Genomic DNA, 19,754 nt, shown 5'->3' with positions numbered 1-19,754 from the left:
TTTACTAACATTTTGTCACCAAGGGAAATCACTTGAGAATAAGGATTTGTGGTTTGCATAGGTGTGGAAGAAGGGATTGGCTTAAAACATTCTCTTGCATAAATGAAGGAATTACGTTCTTTGTAGGTGCTGCTAGTGAATGCCACTGACTGTGTCCTAGCTGGGAGTGTCAGTGCTGGAAAGGTACTTCCTCTTCCTTGAAACCCTATGAGAGAGGCTAGGATTGAATTACTTGCTCTACATCTGGTTGGTGAACCTTTCAAACAGAGGAAGCACATCCTGGTTCAGGATTCAGGCCTTCTTCCAAATAAAGAAAAATATACTCTTCAGATGTCCTGTCACCTGCCTTTGAATAGCTGATGGCTCCTGCTGCTTGCCAACTAACTGTGTTTCCAACAGAAAAGTGACTACAAGTGAAATTGGAGGGTCAGAGGTACCACTTGTTCTAACTGTAAACTATTTTCCGCCACCCCTTTCAGCATTGCTCACCTTCATCTTGAGAGGCACAGAGTAGGGGAAACAGAGGCTTGTGCCTAATGTAGTTAGTGGCAACTTCCCTTCAGAGCTTATTAAACTTTCCATATTGACGTATTTGGCCCGATACACAGAACCTGAGTCAGTGACATTTCTGTAAGCATCCACCAGACCATTGTGCTGCCAACGCAAGCCACTTGCTTAACTGTGGTTGCAGCTTCAGTTGTTTTAGTCCATTCAGGTTAGGCTCCCAGGGCGTCTTCCAACCAATCCCTTCCCTCATGGAAAGATAATATCTTTCCATGTGTCCGATCAAATCAGGTTCAGATAAAAACTCTGACCCTCCTTCTTTAATCTATTTTCAGAATAAAACTGTTCCCTTTTAAACTGTTTTATCTTCCCTAAGAAATACTGAACTAGAAGGCCACTTCTAGAGGTGAGAGGGCAGCTCTCACCTCTAGAATAATGATCTGTATCCTTCCCAGAACATCTATTCTAGAGTATGTCCCTGTTGTTCTTCTGTTCCCTATACGTTCCACCTAAGAATGTCTTAGTGTGTGGACTGCACCAGCTATGGAGTTTGGAGTGAACCATCCACTGCTTTACAACAGGACAGCCAGTATGTGACACATAGAGGAAGTTTTCAGATACATAAATGCATGCAAAAAGTACATGGGGGTGGGGGGGACAATTCTGATGTGTCATACATGCCTGATTGTGCCTGCAGGATTCAAACACCTGTGTACGTGCAGCTGTTTGAATTTGTTCTAGCAACACTTTCACATACATCAAAGTATGAGAGCAAGCTTTGTTTTTCAGATGTGTATGCAGGCATACATATTGTGCGTGAATATTAACATGCAGTAGTTGTGTGTGGACAGACTTCCTGAAGATGTCTTTACATGGATCCCACTGAAATATACTGGATCTGGAGTGATAACTGGGCAAGTGGGAGTTCACATGCTGCATTGTCTATTTATTTATTTTAGAAAAATTAATGTGTTCTAGTAATTTCTGGTTAAAGGGGCAGATCTGTCAAGAATACATCGACAAAGTAAGTGCAGGAGACTTTGGCTATTGTATTCAGGAAAATGAAGCTTTCATCCATAATGTATTAAGAGCCTGAGAGAAGAACAAAGCTATTACATTACATTAGGTTCTTGATTATTCTGTTCTGGCTTTTTATAAAATAAGCAGCCAGGGAAGTCCTGGTAAGTGGAGGCCTATATGCCAAACAACATCTTGAAGTAAGAAAGCAGTGGCAATTTTTATTATTTACTGTTAGTGGAAGAGATCATGTATTGCAGTCTGGATAAAAATTATAATTATTGACAGCCTCCTGTATACATAAAGCTATGATATCATTTAATGTATGCCTTCCTTCTGTTCTTCTCTACAGATGACCCTCATAAGCCGGAGGAGAAAGATGAAATTTACAAAGTCACAATCATAAGTCTTGTCCCATTACTGGTGATTTCTGTTGCTGTGATTGTTATCTTTTATGCCTACCGTACTCATAAGAAGAGGAAGCTCAACAAGGCATGGGAGAAGAATGTTAAGCCCAGGAAACATAAAGACTGCAGTGATGTTTGTGCCATTATGTTAGATGATGACCGCTCAGACATCAGCTCTACCTGTGCCAACAATATCAACCACAACACAGAATTGCTGCCCATTGAGTTGGACATTGTTGTTGGCAAAGGAAGGTTTGCTGAAGTGTATAAAGCCAAATTGAAGCAAAACACATCAGAGCAGTATGAAACTGTGGCAGTCAAGATTTTCCCCTATGAAGAATATGCATCCTGGAAAACTGAGAAAGACATTTTTTCAGATGTAAACCTCAAGCACGAGAACATCCTCCAATTCTTGACAGCAGAAGAGCGTAAGACAGATCTTGGTAAACAGTATTGGTTGATCACTGCCTTCCATGCTAGAGGAAACTTGCAGGAATATCTCACACGGCACATTATCAGCTGGGAGGACCTCTGGAAACTGGGTGGGTCCTTGGCCCGAGGGATTGCCCATCTGCACAGTGATCACACACCCTGTGGTCGCCCCAAAACACCTATCGTACACAGAGACCTAAAGAGTTCCAACATCCTGGTGAAAAATGATTTAACCTGCTGTCTCTGTGACTTTGGGCTATCCCTGAGGCTGGACCCTTCTCTGTCTGTGGATGACTTGGCTAACAGTGGGCAGGTAAGTGAAAAGTTTGAAAGGAGGGATGGTATTGTACTAGTTGGTGTGTCAGTTCCAGGGGTGGAAAGAGGAAAAAAAAACTTATGCTGCTATATTTACTTAAAATCATTAAAAATTAGTATGAAAGTGTTCATAAACAAAGAGGCTCTAAACTTCATATTAAAGCAACAGTGAGAGAAGTGCAATGTAAGTTTTGTTATGATTGGAGAGCTGCATATCTATATGATGCAACCATCCTCTCTATACACTTATACTAAGCATGTACCAGCTTGTTAGCAACCATTTGTGGTGCTGCTGTGATGCAGACACACACATATGATAAGGAGGTGCTTCACATTGTGAGGTTGTGCCACAGTTTTCATGCCTGATGGCATTACAGTTTTGTGTGAGTAGACCCACTCCTGGTGTACCCCAGCATATGTGAAGTCCATCTTCTGTCCTCAAGAGGTGTAAGCAAATAACTAGAGTGATAGATAATAATAACTTTAAAAGGCCTAAAATAAACTTGTTTAAGATTATGGTACATTCTGCACATGCAAGCAAATAAAAGAATATCAAATAAAAATAATTGCCCTGTTGTGCTTTTTCAACTAAGTGGCATTGATAATACTCATCTACTTCACAGGGATGCCAGGAGGATGTTTCTGAATGCTTTGAAGATGAAATTTTTCAAGTACATCTCTAAATATTGGCTCTTCTAATTAAAACTCCGTTAGTATAAATTCAGACCATTTGTTAATTAATTCCTAATTATTTAATTATACATATATTTGCATGTATATTTTTTAATTTACATTTTTATACATAGGTCCCATCAAAGCCTGTCCATTTACACTGACTTTTACTTCACATGGAACTAATATTTTGGTTTAGAACGTTTTCAGGGACAGCCCTTCAGTCAGCAGTATTCTGTTGAGTTCACAGGAGATTTTCTGTTGTTTATCTAATGAAGATCTGTGAGAGGCAACTGTCCTGATCTCATTTTGAGAAGGTTTATTAACCAGAGCTGGGAGTGAATGATAACCAGTGGAGCCGTATTTAAAATAATACAAACACCACTCACAGTTACATATCATTTCTCTCCAGCATGCCAGACCTTTTTGGACTTTGGTGAAGTCATACCATATTGTCAAGTCATAAGACTGGTCCCATTTGGAATAAAGTCAAAACAGAGTATTTGGCAGTGTAAGGCAGGGGTTCTGAAACTGAACCCCACAGACACTTTGATTGCTTACAGCCGACCCTTATTTCAAGCTGATTTCTCTGGCATTGCTCACAGACACTTGGAAGTAGAAGGATAGCGTTGATACTGCCACTTCCACAGTCCTCACCAACACTGATGACAAAGTACAGTGCTACCCAGAGCAGGTTACTGCTTTGGAGTCAGTGTCCTTGGGCACTGGTGTTGAAACCCACTGTTTTGTTTAGCTCCAGTGAATCTGTTTGAGGGTGACCCAGCTAGTGTCATTCTTCTCTGTGACAAGGAGTATGATGATGTGAAGTGACTGCACTTCAGCCTCCACCTTGATTCTTCTAGAGACACAAGCACCACCCACTTAAATTCCCCAACATGCCAACTTTAGTGCTGTAGCTTTTGCTAAAAGGGTCTTGCACCAGGATTTGCCTTATGCATAATTTCTAAGCTTTACCCTTTGGCTCAAAACCTTCTAACCAGGAGATCCAATTTTTTAAAGTATATGATGGAGCTGACCCAAATTTTAATTCAAGAAAAGCTCTAGCTTCCTGTGAAATAAATAAAAGAGTGTTAAGTATTTCACGATTTTTTCTGGTCAGCCTTAGACAGTAATATTCAAGCAAGTTGTTGGGGTTACAAAGCCATCTCCTTTCCCATCTACCCAACTATCTTCCATATGCAAATGTAGCCATTTTTGATCATAAAGTACCAGTGCCCTTAGTGACTGGCTGGAAACCATCTTTTTCTCCATTAGAATCTTTGCAGTCTTTTCAGTTTGGCCACCCACAGTGGTTGATATTTGCAGACATTACTTAATGTGAGTACATAAATCGGGACCTTTGTCCCATTGTGTTCAAAGGAGAAGTGGGTGCCAGCAAGGCCAGCAGTTCCTCACCTCAGCAGCATCAGCAACCTTGTAATAGATGGTCTCCCTAATCAGATAAAGAGGGATAGCTACTGCCCCTCTGAATGACACACCTCAGGGCACAAAACATCCCCCAAGAGCTTGAAAGAAATGTAAGGTCTCCAGTAAAAAAAAATCCAACAGTCACAAAAATTATAATGTACCACAGAAAGAGAGATGGTCCCTCACTAGAAGCTTTGGAGAAGCAAGAACTGAAAGCAGACTGGTTTTGGCAAAGAGAAAGCATGTCCAGACTCCAGAGGGACAGCCAACTCTGAAATGCTGGAGTTTAGAGACCTAAAACACCTTTGAGACTTAGGATGCAGGTTTCTGTGAGATACAGGAAAAGTATCTTTGACCCAAAGACCTAATAATCTAAATGCAGATAAAAGGACACAAGCAGTGTGGAACACATGATAAATCCTAAGCAGGATGGAAATGGGATTGATTTGATACTATTCTTCAAATTATTTTGAATTTTCTCTGCATTTCCCACGGTACTTTTTAGTTATAGGGTTTGATCCTCCATTCTTGAGCAAAGCTGCAGAATAATTTTCACCACTGCAAAGAGGGTATGAAATGCCAGACCAGAACAGCACTTTGTGACAATGTTAAGAATCTGTATTTAGGCACCACTGTGCCTTGTTAAAATCAGCAGGATTTGGGAGTGTGGGCCTGTGGGCCATAGTTTACAGGTAACCCTTCTTAAGCTTTGGATGGGATCTGCTTGGGGAAGAAGTTCTGTGTAGGGGAAAGGATGGGAGGTAGGAACAGCCTCTGCTGCGGAGTTACCATACGTTCATGTTCTGTAGGGGAGGGAGATGCTGGTCAACTCAGTGGTGCTGAGACATGATTACCCCACATACCTGTTCAGTATATGGCTGTCATGCTTGGCCTTAAATTCTTCATACAGTCCACGTAATAGGAGTTTAACTTTGGGACTGATAGCACAGGGTTTTTTCTGTCCTCTATTTATAAAGGCTTTGATCCTACAACCATTTGGATATTTTTGACACAGAAATCCTCTGCTGTTACAGGGTCCTATGACAAAGCTATGTCCTTGATCTTTCCTGCTGTCTTCTTACAGTGCATTGCACTTTCTGTGGAACTTCTTCCCATTTGCCCTGAGCCCAGGGTTATAAGACGTGTTTACAGAAGCTTGTAAAAGGGATGTCATAGGGCTCGCTCAGGGACTGTACATTTACTATGTGTCTGCCTGCAGTTGCAGACCCAGTAACTGAAATGAACTTTTGCAGTCCTGCTTGCCGCTGGGCTCTCGAGTGATTGCTGTAGTGCAGTCTACAAATTGCTCATTTGAATCACAGATCCTACTGCATCACCCACTTGTGCTCGTTCATCTCTGTGATTAACCAGTCTCCAATTTGAAACTGTCTTTGTCTGATCAAAGACTTATTATGTTTGCAGCTTTTCAAGGGGGATAATTTTTTTATACCTACCCTGTGAAGAGTTTGTCATTTGAAAGCAACTGTTGAGTGATCCAAAAATTCTTCCTTAAATCCTTTCTTGTGATAAAAACAGATGTTTAAACTTTGCCTTCTGTAATGCAAGGTCATAATCTAGATCTCAGCAAAGCTGCTAAAATCATTGCTGAAAATTGCTCAGCATGAATAAAGTTTATGAGAACGGCTTTTCAAACAAAGGGGCCAATTTTTGGTTTCAATTCAAATGTGTGCTTCTGCATTCAGTATTTGTGTATTTGCTTTCTTCTGCCAGGCCTGCATTTACCACTTTCCTTTTAAGCCTACCATGAAAAGAAACAGCTAACACTGTAATATGCAGAGCAAAAGAATACAAAGTGTTTCTTGCTAGTGGCAATTGCTTCAGGCCCAAAGGGCAGAGTTTATCTGTGAACAGCCAAAGAGTGAGAAAGCTTGTTAGTGTCAAAATTATTTGCTTAAGGAACAAAAAAGGGCTTCTTTTTTTTTCTTTACCAAGGGAGGTGCAAGTAAGTTGGTAGTCAGGACAGTGCCAGATTCCCCTGGCGGCAGAAAATACGATCAGTGCCAAGTATGGCCTGAATTTTTGGATACATGTCAAATGGCACCATTTCTGTGACAGCTGAAGTTAAATCACAGCAGAATCCAAAACATGAATTACGACTGCAGCTCCTGAGGTCTCCCTGATCTCCTCTCCTGTAGGTTGGCACAGCAAGGTACATGGCTCCTGAGGTTCTGGAGTCCAGGATGAACCTGGAGAACGTGGAGTCCTTCAAACAAACAGATGTGTACTCCATGGCTTTGGTCCTCTGGGAAATGACATCTCGCTGTAATGGTGTCGGAGGTAGGTGCCATCAGTTTTCTTCTCTCTATGCTCTTGTGGTTGTCTGGGGAGGGGATGATTCTTTTTAACTTTCACCAATTGTTCTAGTGTACCTGGATGCTGTAAATTAACAGGCCTTCAGTAGTATGAGATGCACATGTGCATGAGCAGGCTTCAAGGGCAGGCACCTGAGAGCACAAGAAAATTGGTTCTCGATTGGTGTAAGGATAAATCTGTTGTTAGGTAGACCACTTTTAAAGATAATTAATGTCTTTTTTTTCCTGTAACATCTTGAGCAGCCATGGATTGACTCAGTCTGGTTGACCTCACCCAAACATGATTGGAAACATAAGACAACTTGAAATATTAAGACCAAGAAGTGATAACTGCCTCCCATTTGCTTTCATGGAATGTTAATTCTGAAACCTAATGAGGGCTAGTTAAGTGTCACAATTACTAATTGATCATTTCAGTAAGAGCCATCATAGTGATACAGAAACCTTCCTGCTTTCCCAAAATCCCCAGCTGTGGCTCATCATTTTTTGTGATGTTGCAAGAGATCATCCATATGCAAAATCAAGGGGTGTTTGTTGTATGAAGTGCAGTAACAAAAAAAAAAAATGATTGGAACTGACTGTCAGAACAGCTCCAGGAAGAGCTGCTGTGCTTGTTCATATTCAGTTTGTTCACTGAAACAAAATCTCCATTTCTGCTTTGCTTAAAGCTGCCCCAGAATTCCCAGTGTGCAGCACTGGTATATGCTAAAAATCAGAAAAGTTGCTGCTGAGATATCTCCATTACATATTGCCATGTTTGAAGATTCTCACCTTACTTCAGGGACTAAAATGAGACTAAGTTATGTATAAAATTCTTCAGTCTGCTGGTATTGTCTAACATTCATTCTAATAAAAACTGGTGCAGAGTCCAGGGCTCTCACAGGCAGTCTAAGGAGCGGGGCTGTAAAAGATATCACTAATGTGGATATTATAGTAGATATGCAAATATGATTTGATATGTTACCCTTCTTCCAAAACCAAGAGGCTCCCTTTTCATCAGACTTTGCATGGTTGCATCTCAAAGAGCTGCCACAGAGACAGGACAATCTTGCAGGCTAGAGCACTACAGTATGGGGAACATAGTGTCCAGGAGGGAAACCAGTGTCCCATGGGAAGATGTGCATAGCTGCTCCTTGTTTCTCTACTAACATCAGTGGGATACCACAAGGGTGTCCATGGAGGCCTTTGAAGCCGCTCTACACAGCGGCTGTGTGGCTGCATCACGGTGTCCATGTGCAGGCGGGAGGAATGCCTCCACCTCAGTCTCCTCCTATGTCTGACCAGCATTTAGTCTGGCTGGGTGGGCTGGACTGTGGGCAACAGATTTGCCCCTGTTTGCACCCTGCCAGGAAAGCTACAAAGCAAGTATGTGTGCAAACAGCTAGTGCTAGCATAAAATCATGAAAAAAATTTCTTTTCTAGTCAAGCATTTCAGGGAAAAAACATTTGGTGCTTCAGGAACTAAACCTCAGTCTGGCATATTCCAAGGCAAACCTATCCACATTTAACTGTTGTGGTCATGCTTGTTTCTAAATGCATTGGCACAACCTCAGCCTTTCATTAGCACTTTGTAAATGTGGCTGAGGAGATTTAAAACCCAAGAAAAAGGATCTTTGCCCCGTCTCTTGAGCTCTCTCTGTTTCTTGCATTTAGGAACTCACCTTATTAATATAAATATGAGCTGTTCACTGTGGAGTCTTTCATCTTTGCTGATGCCTGAGTCCCTTCCTGTTCGTATTTGCTGAGTACAGTGAAATGGAGATTGTGGCAAGAGCAAACCTTATTGCTGCTGTTCTCAGAAGGCAACTCCCTAAAAGAGGATATAAAGAGTTTCATAAGGAAGGAAAATCACCAGCGTGTTTAACTAGAAGAGACTGACCCATTATAACCTTGAGAAGAAGAGCTGAAGTCATTTTAGGAAAAGGAAAGATTTCTCTGGCCCAGCATCACCTTTGCTTTCAAGGTGGAGCTTAATCCCACCCACACCCTAATTTTCCCTATTAATTTCATCCCTCAGACATCCTCATCTCCAGAAACTCTTTCCTTGAATTTTGTCTCCCTGTTTCAGTCATCTTTCCAGGGCCTGAAATCCCCAGCAAAATCACAGGAGTACTTGGGCAGATTTGTGGGGGTTGGAGCTTGGGCTTAGTGTCTTCACCCAGAGCAGTTAAATAAAACTTCCAGGACGTAGCTCACTTAACTTGTTACTGGTACTGAGCTGCAGCAGCATTGCACGGTTGCTCTCATTTCCTTCTTAGATGTTCCCCTGGTTTGTGCAGTCTGGCTATCTTTGCAACCAGCTGGTGAAATACCCTTACAGTGATTCACGACTACAGCTCCCCCTCTGCTTTCTCTTTCCATCTGTCACTCGTGAGACTCCCTCCTCTCCTTGGAGCCTTCCCGAGGAACTGCCTTCACTCACACAAATCCCTCTTTTCTTCCTAAACTGTTAGGCACCAAGAGAAATGACCTCCTGCATAAGCTGGAGTAGGCTGACCTGATTGCAGCCAGCCTTTCCAAAGGAGCCTAAAAGACGTAGGCAATGTCTTTGCAGGTCAGGCTTGACTGTGGTGTCAGCTCCCTGTCGCTAGAGAAACCTGTGCCAGTTTAGAGGGCAGGAGTGGTAGTCTAAGCTGAGGCATCACATTAGCAACTTTAATTAGGAGGGAAGCATGGGGGGGGCTAATTGCCATTCAGCTGTGTAAAGGTACAGTGACTTATTTCTTTTACAAAGGGAGCTCTCAGGATTCATTTGTGAGCGTGCAGGTGTTCAGTGAGCATGGGAGGTGATGGAGGCAGGTCCTTTCACTACAGCAGCTTTGTCAAACACAGTCTCCACGCTATGCCAGGCCTTTTCAGTCAGCAGACATTTAAACAAAAATACCCAGCAGCATAATCCATACTGTGAAGCTGCCGTAGTAAATAAGCAGGTGGGGATCTGCTTTCAAGAAAGGCCATGCTGTTCATTCTTACTTTGTTGTGCTAAATATGGAGAAGCAGAAATGGGGCACGAGGGAAAGGGAGACAGAGGCAGAGATCGAGTTTGACTGATTTTTCACCAGAGTATAATTTAAGAGGCATATTTAGAAACTCAGCAATATTACTTTGGGGAGAACTTCAACTGCTCCATGCTGCCGTTAACTTGGTATTTCATTCAGTGCAACAGCTGTGCACCAGATGCTGCACGTTGCAAGAAATATAATTTTCATCTCAACCACTTGCTTTCAGAGCGACACAGCTTTGTCGACTGAGGCAAGTGTAATTTCTCTGACAGCCTCCTAGAAAGAAAAGAAAACCATCTGTCTTGTATCAGGGCTGCTACGGGTGGGGGACTGTTGGGGGGGGCAGGGAGAAGGAGAGGAAAGGGAACTTCTGGATACGTGGGGTTGGTGAAGAGGGAGAAGAGAAACCCCTCAGAAAATGGCGACGTTGCTTGTGCAGTATTGTACTGCCTGGAGTGGTGGCTGGCTTCGGTATAGCAGCAGAGCTTTGTTTGAAATGGCAGCCTTGCTTTACCAGAGCTGTGTTTAATGTGAATAAAATCACTAATTAATCTTACGCTTACTTGGAAAGAGTCAGCCAAGAGCCACAGTTTGGTAACTAAACATTTGTGCATCTTGTACCTCCCTTGTGAAATGCTCAGCTTTCACCATATTGTCATAGAGAAGTGACAGTTTCTGGCGGCAGGGAGCATTTTGATAGCCTGTACGGTGGGGTTGTGCCTGTGCATTGGGCCCTGAGGTGGCTGCAGCTGGGGCCTGATTTAAGCTTATCCCTCTGTGGAGCGGAGCCCAGTTAGGACACATCTGCACTGCACTGGCTTGTGGTGGCATATAACGCCGAGCTGGTACGTCCACATGGTGTGGCGTCACCCTGTGACAGTAACTCATGTCTAGAAATTCTCTATGTGTCACCACACTACTACATATAAGGTAGCAAGTGCTTTCCTTCAACAAGCCCAGGTAGCAATAGATAAGATCGCTGCACTACACTCCATGCTGGGTGCTGATGTACTCATGTGCTCTGTGTTCCTCTATTTTCCCACCTCAAGATCACGAGAGAGGGTCGACAGGGTTTGCGGGTATGCTGTTCTGACCCAAAGGAAGAGAATCTCACTGCAAAGAGCTTAGAGTAGAAAAAGATCACATGAGCAAGGCATATTTTTCTTGAGGAACCCACAGCCAAATTTTCCAAGTCATTCATTAGGAACAACAAATAGATTTTCAGTAATGTCTCTGGGGCTAAAACTCTAGTCCCAGCCTTTCTGAGAGTTCTGGCCAGGCCAGTGTCAAAGGGAACCAGAGGTACAGCAATTATTAGTGCAAGGTAGCTCACAACCATGAAGATTAAATGCTGGAGGTTAAAGTTGAAGGAACCCTGCCATTACTGAACACTAAAGGTGCTGTAGTTCATGGTACCTTAGGTATTTATGGTACTTCAGTCAGTTGTCATTTTTAGTGCCTGACTGGTCTAAAAACAATAAAAAAAAACATATAAGGCATGAAAAAGATTCAGCATCTGTATACAGCCATGCACAAGCAGCCAGGCACAAACATTTTAACCTGCCTCAAATTGACATCTGTTACATCTCCTGTAGCACGTCAACATGATCCATGTATAACCCCACTGCAAAATGTGCCTGACACCTGAGATTCCACAGTATAAGGATGATTTACTGCAAGAGGATTCAGTGGGCTTTTCTTTCTAAGGGAAAGAGAAGCAAGATAATAAATAACAAGATGTTGCATGCTTTTCAAACTGAGGGAGGGCACTACTGTATACTATGAAGTTATTACAGCAAATTGGCATCTGACTTCAATTTCTTTTTCTTTCCCATTAAAAAAAAAATATATATTAACCCCTCGCCCCCACCAAAACCCCAAACCTGAAAAACCTATTCAGTCTTTATATTTGGAAGAGTGCTCATAGCATAGAAAGACCTATCAATTCCCCAGGAAGGCTTTCCCTTCCCCAACTCGGACCATCTCATGAACCTGAATGGCCTTCAGATTAAGCTCAGTGAGAGGGAACAGGTCAGTGCAACAGCACCAGCTTCCCTCTGTTGGACATTCAGGCTCCTCTGACTCCTCATACTGCAAGAAGGTCTCAGAGCCTTGGCTGGTGTCCATGACCACTACCATAATCAAACCATGACTGATGGAGATGGTGTAGGAAATGGCCGTCTAGGTCATGCTATTTAAATTTTCCCAGCAAACTTCAATATTTTGGTTTGCTTTGAAAGTAGAGGTATCTGCTTTGTAATCATTGTGCATCCACTGCACAGGAATCCAGGTCTTACCAGCAAGATGGCAACTTCCCAACTAACTCCTAGGGCTGAAGTCTTGTAAATTTACTTTGGCTAAGTAATCTCTAACTCAGATTAATGTGGGTGAAACTGGTATGACTTCTTGTAGAGGAAAGAAAGCAAAGCAGGCTTTGGCCCTTGAGTCTTAAAGAAAGTTATTTATGTATGAGAAGATAGGAGTTGTGTTTTGGGACTATAGCCACTCTCCAGAGCATTGTGTGGCCAGTGGCCAGCACCAGCTGGTTCAGGAGAAGGAGAGCGAGCTCTGCAGGAGGCATCTGTAAGGTGATGTGCTGCATTGCACACACAGTTGTTTGCAGCTGGATCTCTAAATGCTGAACTTTGAAGCACAAGGTTTAATATCCCTTCCAAAATGTTTGTTATTGTATCTATCTTGGCTATTCTTTTTAACCATTAGAAATTACCTCTCTTTTTCTGTAACCTATAGTCTTCATCTGCTGGCCATCACATAGAAATGAGATCTACAGCCTGACTCTAAGGTTTTGGATAAAAGTCCACCTTTTAGTTATGTTCAATACTACCTTGTTTTTATCATGAGACATGACAATCACAAGGATCTGACCTGTTATCTTGATCATTAGTTATTTTTGGTATTTTACCATATGAACTCTTACCTTTCTCTCCAAAGGAAACAAAGCCAAGCTTTAGAGGTTCTTCCCATTTTTTCTGGGCCTTTAATCGTTGTTATCACCCTTCTTGGAGCTTCTTTTTACCCCTTGAGAGGAGTAGCACTGGACACTGCGTTTGAACTTAGGTTGTAATATTACACAATAGTACTGTGTCTCCTGTCTCGTTCATCTCTCTTCACACATCTTCTGGGCACTCACATGCATTCTTCAGACTGCCTTGTGGATTACACTTCAGTTTTTCTTGCCCTCAATTAATTCCTAGAAAGAAATAAGAGGCAGCAGAACAGGCCAACTTCATAAATCTTTATCTAATACTAGCAAGTCATTAGGCCTGTGAGTAAAGTCTCCATCTGTTCCCAAAGAAACCACAGCATTTTCTACACTGTGTCAGCATCTACTATAATATTTCCGCTCTCAGAGATTTCTTGAGTTTTCTCCAAAGGTTCCATATGTCTGCCTCTTCGTTTCTTGCTCCAAAGAAAAGCAAAGAAAAATATGCAACATGCAAACAAAAACTGGAATGGCAGCAGCCCCTTCAGGAAGCTGTGCCCCGTGCATCATGGGCCAAAACTGACCCATTGTGGGAAAGAGGCCTAAAATAAGAGCAGACTACTACTTTCCTCAAAGGAATGTGGCTCAGTAATAAATAAGGACAGCCTGGCAGCTTCCAGCGCTGCTCCTTACTGTATCTTTGTCCTTTTCAAGCAACTGTTTCCTCCTAGCAATCTGGCATATTAACATCTGTTGTGACCTAGATGATAGATTTCGGGTTATATTTCACCTGGTAAGTGTGTGGGGACTCAAGGGGACTTAAAGGTGACTAGTTCTTGCAAGCCTGGCTCAAGCAAAACTCACGTTGAATCTCCTGTGTGTTTTGCCTCAGCACAGATTGAAAGGCTTACAAACCATAATAGGTTACTCTGCTGCTCTGACTGTTGCTAATATGATTATGTACTAAAGGGTTTAAATGAGAATTGTTTGTTTGGCTAGGAAAGAGAAGGGGACGGAGGGGGCATGTGGGAGAAACACATTTGAAACATTTTTGAAAATGCCAACTGGCTTTGCTTTGTTTTGAGCTGGTCAAGCAGAAGAGTGGCACTGAGCAGCTAATCAGTGGCTCCTACTCCTCCAGAGAACAGTAAGCTCCCTTCACACTTGGCACCAGCACGGCCCAGCTGAATACCCTTGTGTTTGCTTATTCTCTTGGCAGAAGTGAAAGAGTACGAGCCCCCATTCGGCTCTAAAGTGCGAGAACACCCCTGCGTGGAAAGCATGAAGGACAATGTCCTAAGAGACAGAGGGAGACCCGAGATCCCCAGCTCCTGGCTTAACCATCAGGTAAGAGCACCACATGTGAGCAGCAGGGAGCTGCACTATACATTTAGCTGCTGCCTGGAGGCTGAGCCTTAGTGCAGTGTCCTGTCCAACAGGCTGGACCTCTCTTTTGCACGGATTAGAGCTCTGTCACATGGTGACACCAGTGCTGCCATGGTTCAGACACCACAGTGCTCTGTACCATGCCTACCCCAAAGCCCTGGGATTCCTGCTGCCTACGAGTGTAATCTAGAAGTCATCAAAACAAAAATATTGGAAACCTGAGATCCGACAATCATTCAGACAGCCACAGAATAATAAGGGCCTTAAAGCGCACTGTGTGCAGGCTCTGAAAGGTCAAAGAGAACAACTTTGCACATGGGCCCCTTCAGCAGAGAAAACAAATCTCATTACTTTATCATGGAGACCAGTCATAGTTGTATCCCAGCTGTTGACAGGTTTAAGAAAATAGGAAATGAGTCTTCAGCAAGCCAGTCTGGTTTTATTCAGGTTGCGCATTAGCAGTCCGTTTCCCTTGCATGTCGTGAAGCACTCTGTCAGTTTTCCCCATTCACAGACACCATGGTTGCCCTTCCTAGGCGACAGTAGATTTCTCAGTAGATGAAACTGAATGGAAACAAGCCAAAGGCATGCATTTCTTCACCTTTGTTCTGAGTAGTTTTATCAGTAGAGATAAAATGAGAATCGTATCAGAGACGAGGTGAGGCTTGGTCATTCCACTTGTCAATGAAATATGTTGAGTGGTCTTTACAGACAAAAGGAAAGCATCGTAAACATTTATAAAAGCCCAGGCAACCAAGATCAGCTAGTATTTCCATCAGGAGCAATGTAACACTCCCTTTTTCATTCCAGTAGAGATGTTAAAATCACAGTCCCACACCTACTTAGGAAAGGCCAAGTGAGTGGCCAAAATCAATCATCTTTCCAACCAAGAGCAACGCATCTGCTGCCTGATGACTATGGCAGAGTGTAGCACCTTCCTGGACCACAGGGACTTGCTCCTTATGTAGTCATCTGTGATGAGTAGGGTTATTGAAGAGGGGTGCTTTAACTTGGGAGGCAAGCTGTATTTTGAGGGACGCCTAGATAGCTGATATAATGAGTACTAAAAAGCCCTTGACAATTCTAGGAGCCATAGATACAATCATCTTCTAAATGACAAGTTGAGCTGGGATGGAGGGATTATACTAATGCTCATCTTTCTAGAAAAGAACTGGTTGCAGAAATTTTATAAAAATTGTGGGTGACCTGGGAAAAGGAATCATGAGTTGACTGCAGTTGTTTGTTTTCCATGAAGCCAAAATGAAGCCCAAACTGGTAACACATATGTGGTACTTTAGAAGAGCCCAATTAACAATGTAGAAAAGAATCCTGAGCCAGATCATTTGGGAGGTAAAAATTAAATAGTAGAAAATGCTTAAAATGAGGAACAGTGTGAGAACATTTCTTGGGATATTCAAAAGACATGATCTCATGTGTGAAAAAAATGAAAGTAAAGAAGGGTAGAGAACTGATTAAGGAAACAGAACAACAGGAAGATCTGTGGTCAGCAAGTTTGAGGATAATCACAGTTTTCTCAAGAGCAAAAGGAAATCTAACTTAGTACCAATCTGTTGTTCATTATGAAAGAAAGATACTGCTTATGCTAATGCAAAAGCAGACATGGTCAGCAAATATTTCTGTTCTGCATTTGGGAAGAGTCAGATGATGTACATGTAATAGAAGGTGATGAAAGCTCCTGTAAAGCAAGAGTCATTGGCACTTAAAGCAGGCCTGGGGCAGTGTTAGGTGGCCCTGAGACTTGTCTGCCTTCAGAACAGGGTTAGTCCTGCAGGCACTGCAGCAAAACACTGCACTATGTGGCAGTAGAAATGGGCAATACCGCCGGTTATGCCTTGGAGAGAGGTGTCCAGGAGCTTGTTTCATGCACAGCCAGGCATAGCGGCAAGCGTCGGTGTGCCAGCATGCCTGGGGTGCCTGGGTGAGGAAGCACCGGGCTCGGTATCCCCGCGGTGCTCAGGCATGGGGCAGGCCCATAGCTGCTCTCATGGCAGCAAGCCTGAGTGTGTGGAGGGCTGCAGCTCAAGGTACTGGCGTAGAGCTGTAAGACACACTGAATTTTGTCACCTGGGTTTACGTAGCAGGTAGAATGATTGCAGATTTGGACCTAGATGTCCTGCATTTGACTTCAGTTTTCTTCCCTGTGTAAAACCCAGACCTCAGTCTGCCCCCAGTACGGGTCACCCACCGACTGGGAGGACCATGCATCTGCGCTTGCGTGTCACCTGGATGGGCACAGCTGGCTCCAGCAGGGTTCGGCTAAGAGTCTAAGGCGGGAAATGGATGCCTGATAACACGCTCACAGGACATTTAATGAAGGTGGATTTAATTCCCCTCATCTGAATCCCTTCAGCATTTCACATTGTGCTATTTAAAATGCAGTGATGCATCAGCTTCCATGGGGCTGTGACAGTTTGCAGCAGCTGAGGACCTGCTTTGAACTCCATAGAAGTTGCTCTTACTGTAACGGCTCTTCCATATTCATTTCCTTCCTCTGCAGTCATGTTTTTGTAATGAACTCATTATTCATCGTGATAAAATTCTGGAATGGATTTACATATTACAATTCCCCCCCCCCGCAATGAGATTTGTTGCACTATTGATTTCAAGTTAATGTTTAATATTTAATTTAATTTACTGCTTGTAATTTCAATGCCAGCAGAAAAGTAGTGTTATTTGTATACAGACAATGAGATTCTGCTATTAACATTGACATCAGTCAACATCACCAATTAGGTAAATTATGCAATTAATGCGGTGTTGTGAAATGTTATTTTTTTAAATAAGAAGTTTAAGATAAATCCTACTTAATGGGCTTTTAGTGTCATAAAGCAAAGCACACAATTTCCTGGCAAATACCTCATGTTTATAAAATGCATTACAGAGATGCAACTGGTTTTTTGTCCTGTAAACATGTGCATCAGCATTGAAATGAAGATTAACTAGTTACATCTGTGAGTGACGTGTGTTTAAGTGTTTGTGGGTCTGTGGCCAATATTTGCACATAGGTTTAGTTAGTCTGCAAGGAATCCATAAAGGGCTGATGTAGGGCCTGATATTGCTGGCAATCAGAGTTTTGTTCGAAAAAACCCAAACAGAATTCAGGCATGCAAAGGCACGGGTTGAGCAGGAAGCCGTGTTATCCAGGAATTCCGATCATATTTCTTAAAAAAAAACCCCTACTTGATTCTATAGTCCAAAGCATCATTTTTCTTGTTATAAGGTATCAGAACACATGCTCAGAAATGACAGTACCAATTAAAGTGCTGAAAAAATTGTAGTAGGGTTTCTTTTAAAAAAAAAAAAAAAAAGAAAAGCATGCCCCCCCTGACAGTAGCAGCAGAGCCCATGAAGCACCTCCAGGACACACGTGAATAACCCCCTGAACTTCAGAGGGCACCAAAGCAGCTCTGACACATGGGCTTTGGCGGTGACTGGCCCCATCACGGCTGCTCTCTCTGTGCTCTCCGCAGGGCATCCAGATGGTGTGCGAAACTCTTATTGAGTGCTGGGACCACGACCCCGAGGCCCGGCTCACGGCGCAGTGCGTTGCGGAGCGTTTTAGCGAGCTCAAGCACCACGACAAGCTCTCGGGAAGAAGCTGTTCGGAGGAGAAGATCCCCGAAGACGGCTCCGTGACCACCGCCAAGTAGCGTGCACCCAAGAGCTCCGAAATGGAGGAAAGTTGCTCCTAGACGCATTCACCTTGGCAAAGGAAGAAGTCTCGATCAGTGCCTTGACTTGCTTCCTGGAGGACTGAGGCTGTCACTACTCCCTTTAGGCTCCGGCTCTGGACAGGGAGATGTATTCATGGGAATTAAAAGCCAGGGAGTAGGTGTCATACCCTAGCATTGGCTGCCAGCATCATGTCATAGGAGGAGCTATGTATGTTAGCACTTCCTCAGGAAATGAGATTTGAAAATAGCCAATAACATTATGCACTTTATTAATGCCTGTATATGACTATGAAATTGCTATTTTTATATATATATATATGCATATATATATATAATGTGTGTGTATGTGTATATGTATCTATCTATGTATCTATAAACAGCCATGCTCTGAAAAAGAGTTTAAAAAAAAAAAAATGCTTCCAGAAAATTACCAGTGCATGAGAGATCCCTCCCCTTTAGGGAAGGAGCCTGGGGAGACTGGCATAGCACGACACCAGCAATTGTGCACTAAGCACCCTGCCAAAAAGATAGGAATAATATGCAATAAGAAGATGGCTTTCAAAGCATGTGCTGTAACCACCCGGCTGTGGCTTGGCAGTTCACAGTTGCAGGAGCAGTCTCACAGCAGACAGGCCAATTCGGCTTTGCAGTTGTACCTATGCGGTCTTGTCTGCAGCACATTTTGGAAGGTTCAGGGATGCCTTTGCCCTCTCACCTTTAACCTCAACATCCTCACAGTGCCCCAGAACAGGAGTGCGAGGAGGTTTGGTCCCTCCCACACGTGTGTTTCAATACAGAGGTCATTAATGTTATATGTTTATTGCTTTGAATTCATGCTGCTTGCAAGCAGGTTGTGAAGTATCAGCAGGATGAGTTTTCCCCTCCTCCCATCCCCACCCCCAAACCATACAAAACAAGACAGGGCCACCAGTAGTCCAAGCAGATGTTTTATATTTGCTCTGCATTCTAAGTGCAGGCAGTACTATTTTTCTGTCTTCCTTTTACCTCGATTGTGTTACTGTAAGAACAAACATTTTTTTCCCTGTATAGCATGTCTAATTGCTTGACACACCACAGTTTGACTCTGTTCCACACTTTCTAGAGAAAAATAAGAAACAACAGCTGGTGCCTTTACTTTTGCAAAAGGACCTTGGAGGTGAGGGAAAGCTCAGCAGCATTAGGTTAATGGCATATCCTGCCCTCATCACTGCTTGCATATAGGGCTGCCCTCAGCAAGTCAGCAATTAACCGAAAAAAACCCGAAAACCAAGAAAGATGATTTATGCCAAAAGGATCCCTCAGACATGTTTTCAGTTCTCCAAAATGTTTAAGACAGTTGACATCACATTGGGCCTATATAAATGACAGCAGTGTGTTTAACAAGTGCTAACAATTTTGTCTTCAGGAGTTTTGCAGTGAATTTTTCCACTATTTTTCTTCCCCACGGCACATGAGCAGGCCTTGGAAATTAGAAATTCAGCAAGCACAAACCAGTCCTGTACAGATGTATCTGGTGCAATTTATTAAACACCTTTGACAGATAAACATCGATATTTCTCTAGAAGGCGTTGCCGTGTACGTCAATAGGAGTCATGCTTATTCAAATAGGAGTTAAGATT

General features: G+C 42.9%; 1 protein-coding gene across 1 annotated transcript in view; it reads left to right on the top strand.

The window, feature by feature from the left end:
- Nucleotides 1-18,328, top strand: part of TGFBR2 (transforming growth factor, beta receptor II (70/80kDa)) — a 36,654-nt gene extending 18,326 nt beyond the window's left edge. The window contains exons 3-6 of the mRNA XM_010584320.1: nt 1,874-2,673; nt 6,932-7,073; nt 14,274-14,401; nt 17,932-18,328. Coding sequence (XP_010582622.1) covers nt 1,874-2,673; nt 6,932-7,073; nt 14,274-14,401; nt 17,932-18,111 — 1,250 coding nt within the window. The 3' untranslated portion in view covers nt 18,112-18,328. The remainder of the gene's footprint in view (nt 1-1,873; nt 2,674-6,931; nt 7,074-14,273; nt 14,402-17,931) is intronic.
- The last annotated feature ends 1,426 nt before the right edge of the window (nt 18,329-19,754 follow it).

This window comes from Haliaeetus leucocephalus, unplaced genomic scaffold (genome assembly GCF_000737465.1).
Source record: "Haliaeetus leucocephalus isolate CR32 unplaced genomic scaffold, Haliaeetus_leucocephalus-4.0 Scaffold973, whole genome shotgun sequence".
In the NCBI taxonomy this organism is placed as follows: Eukaryota; Metazoa; Chordata; class Aves; order Accipitriformes; family Accipitridae; genus Haliaeetus; species Haliaeetus leucocephalus.
This window is presented reverse-complemented; position numbering and strand designations above follow the sequence as displayed.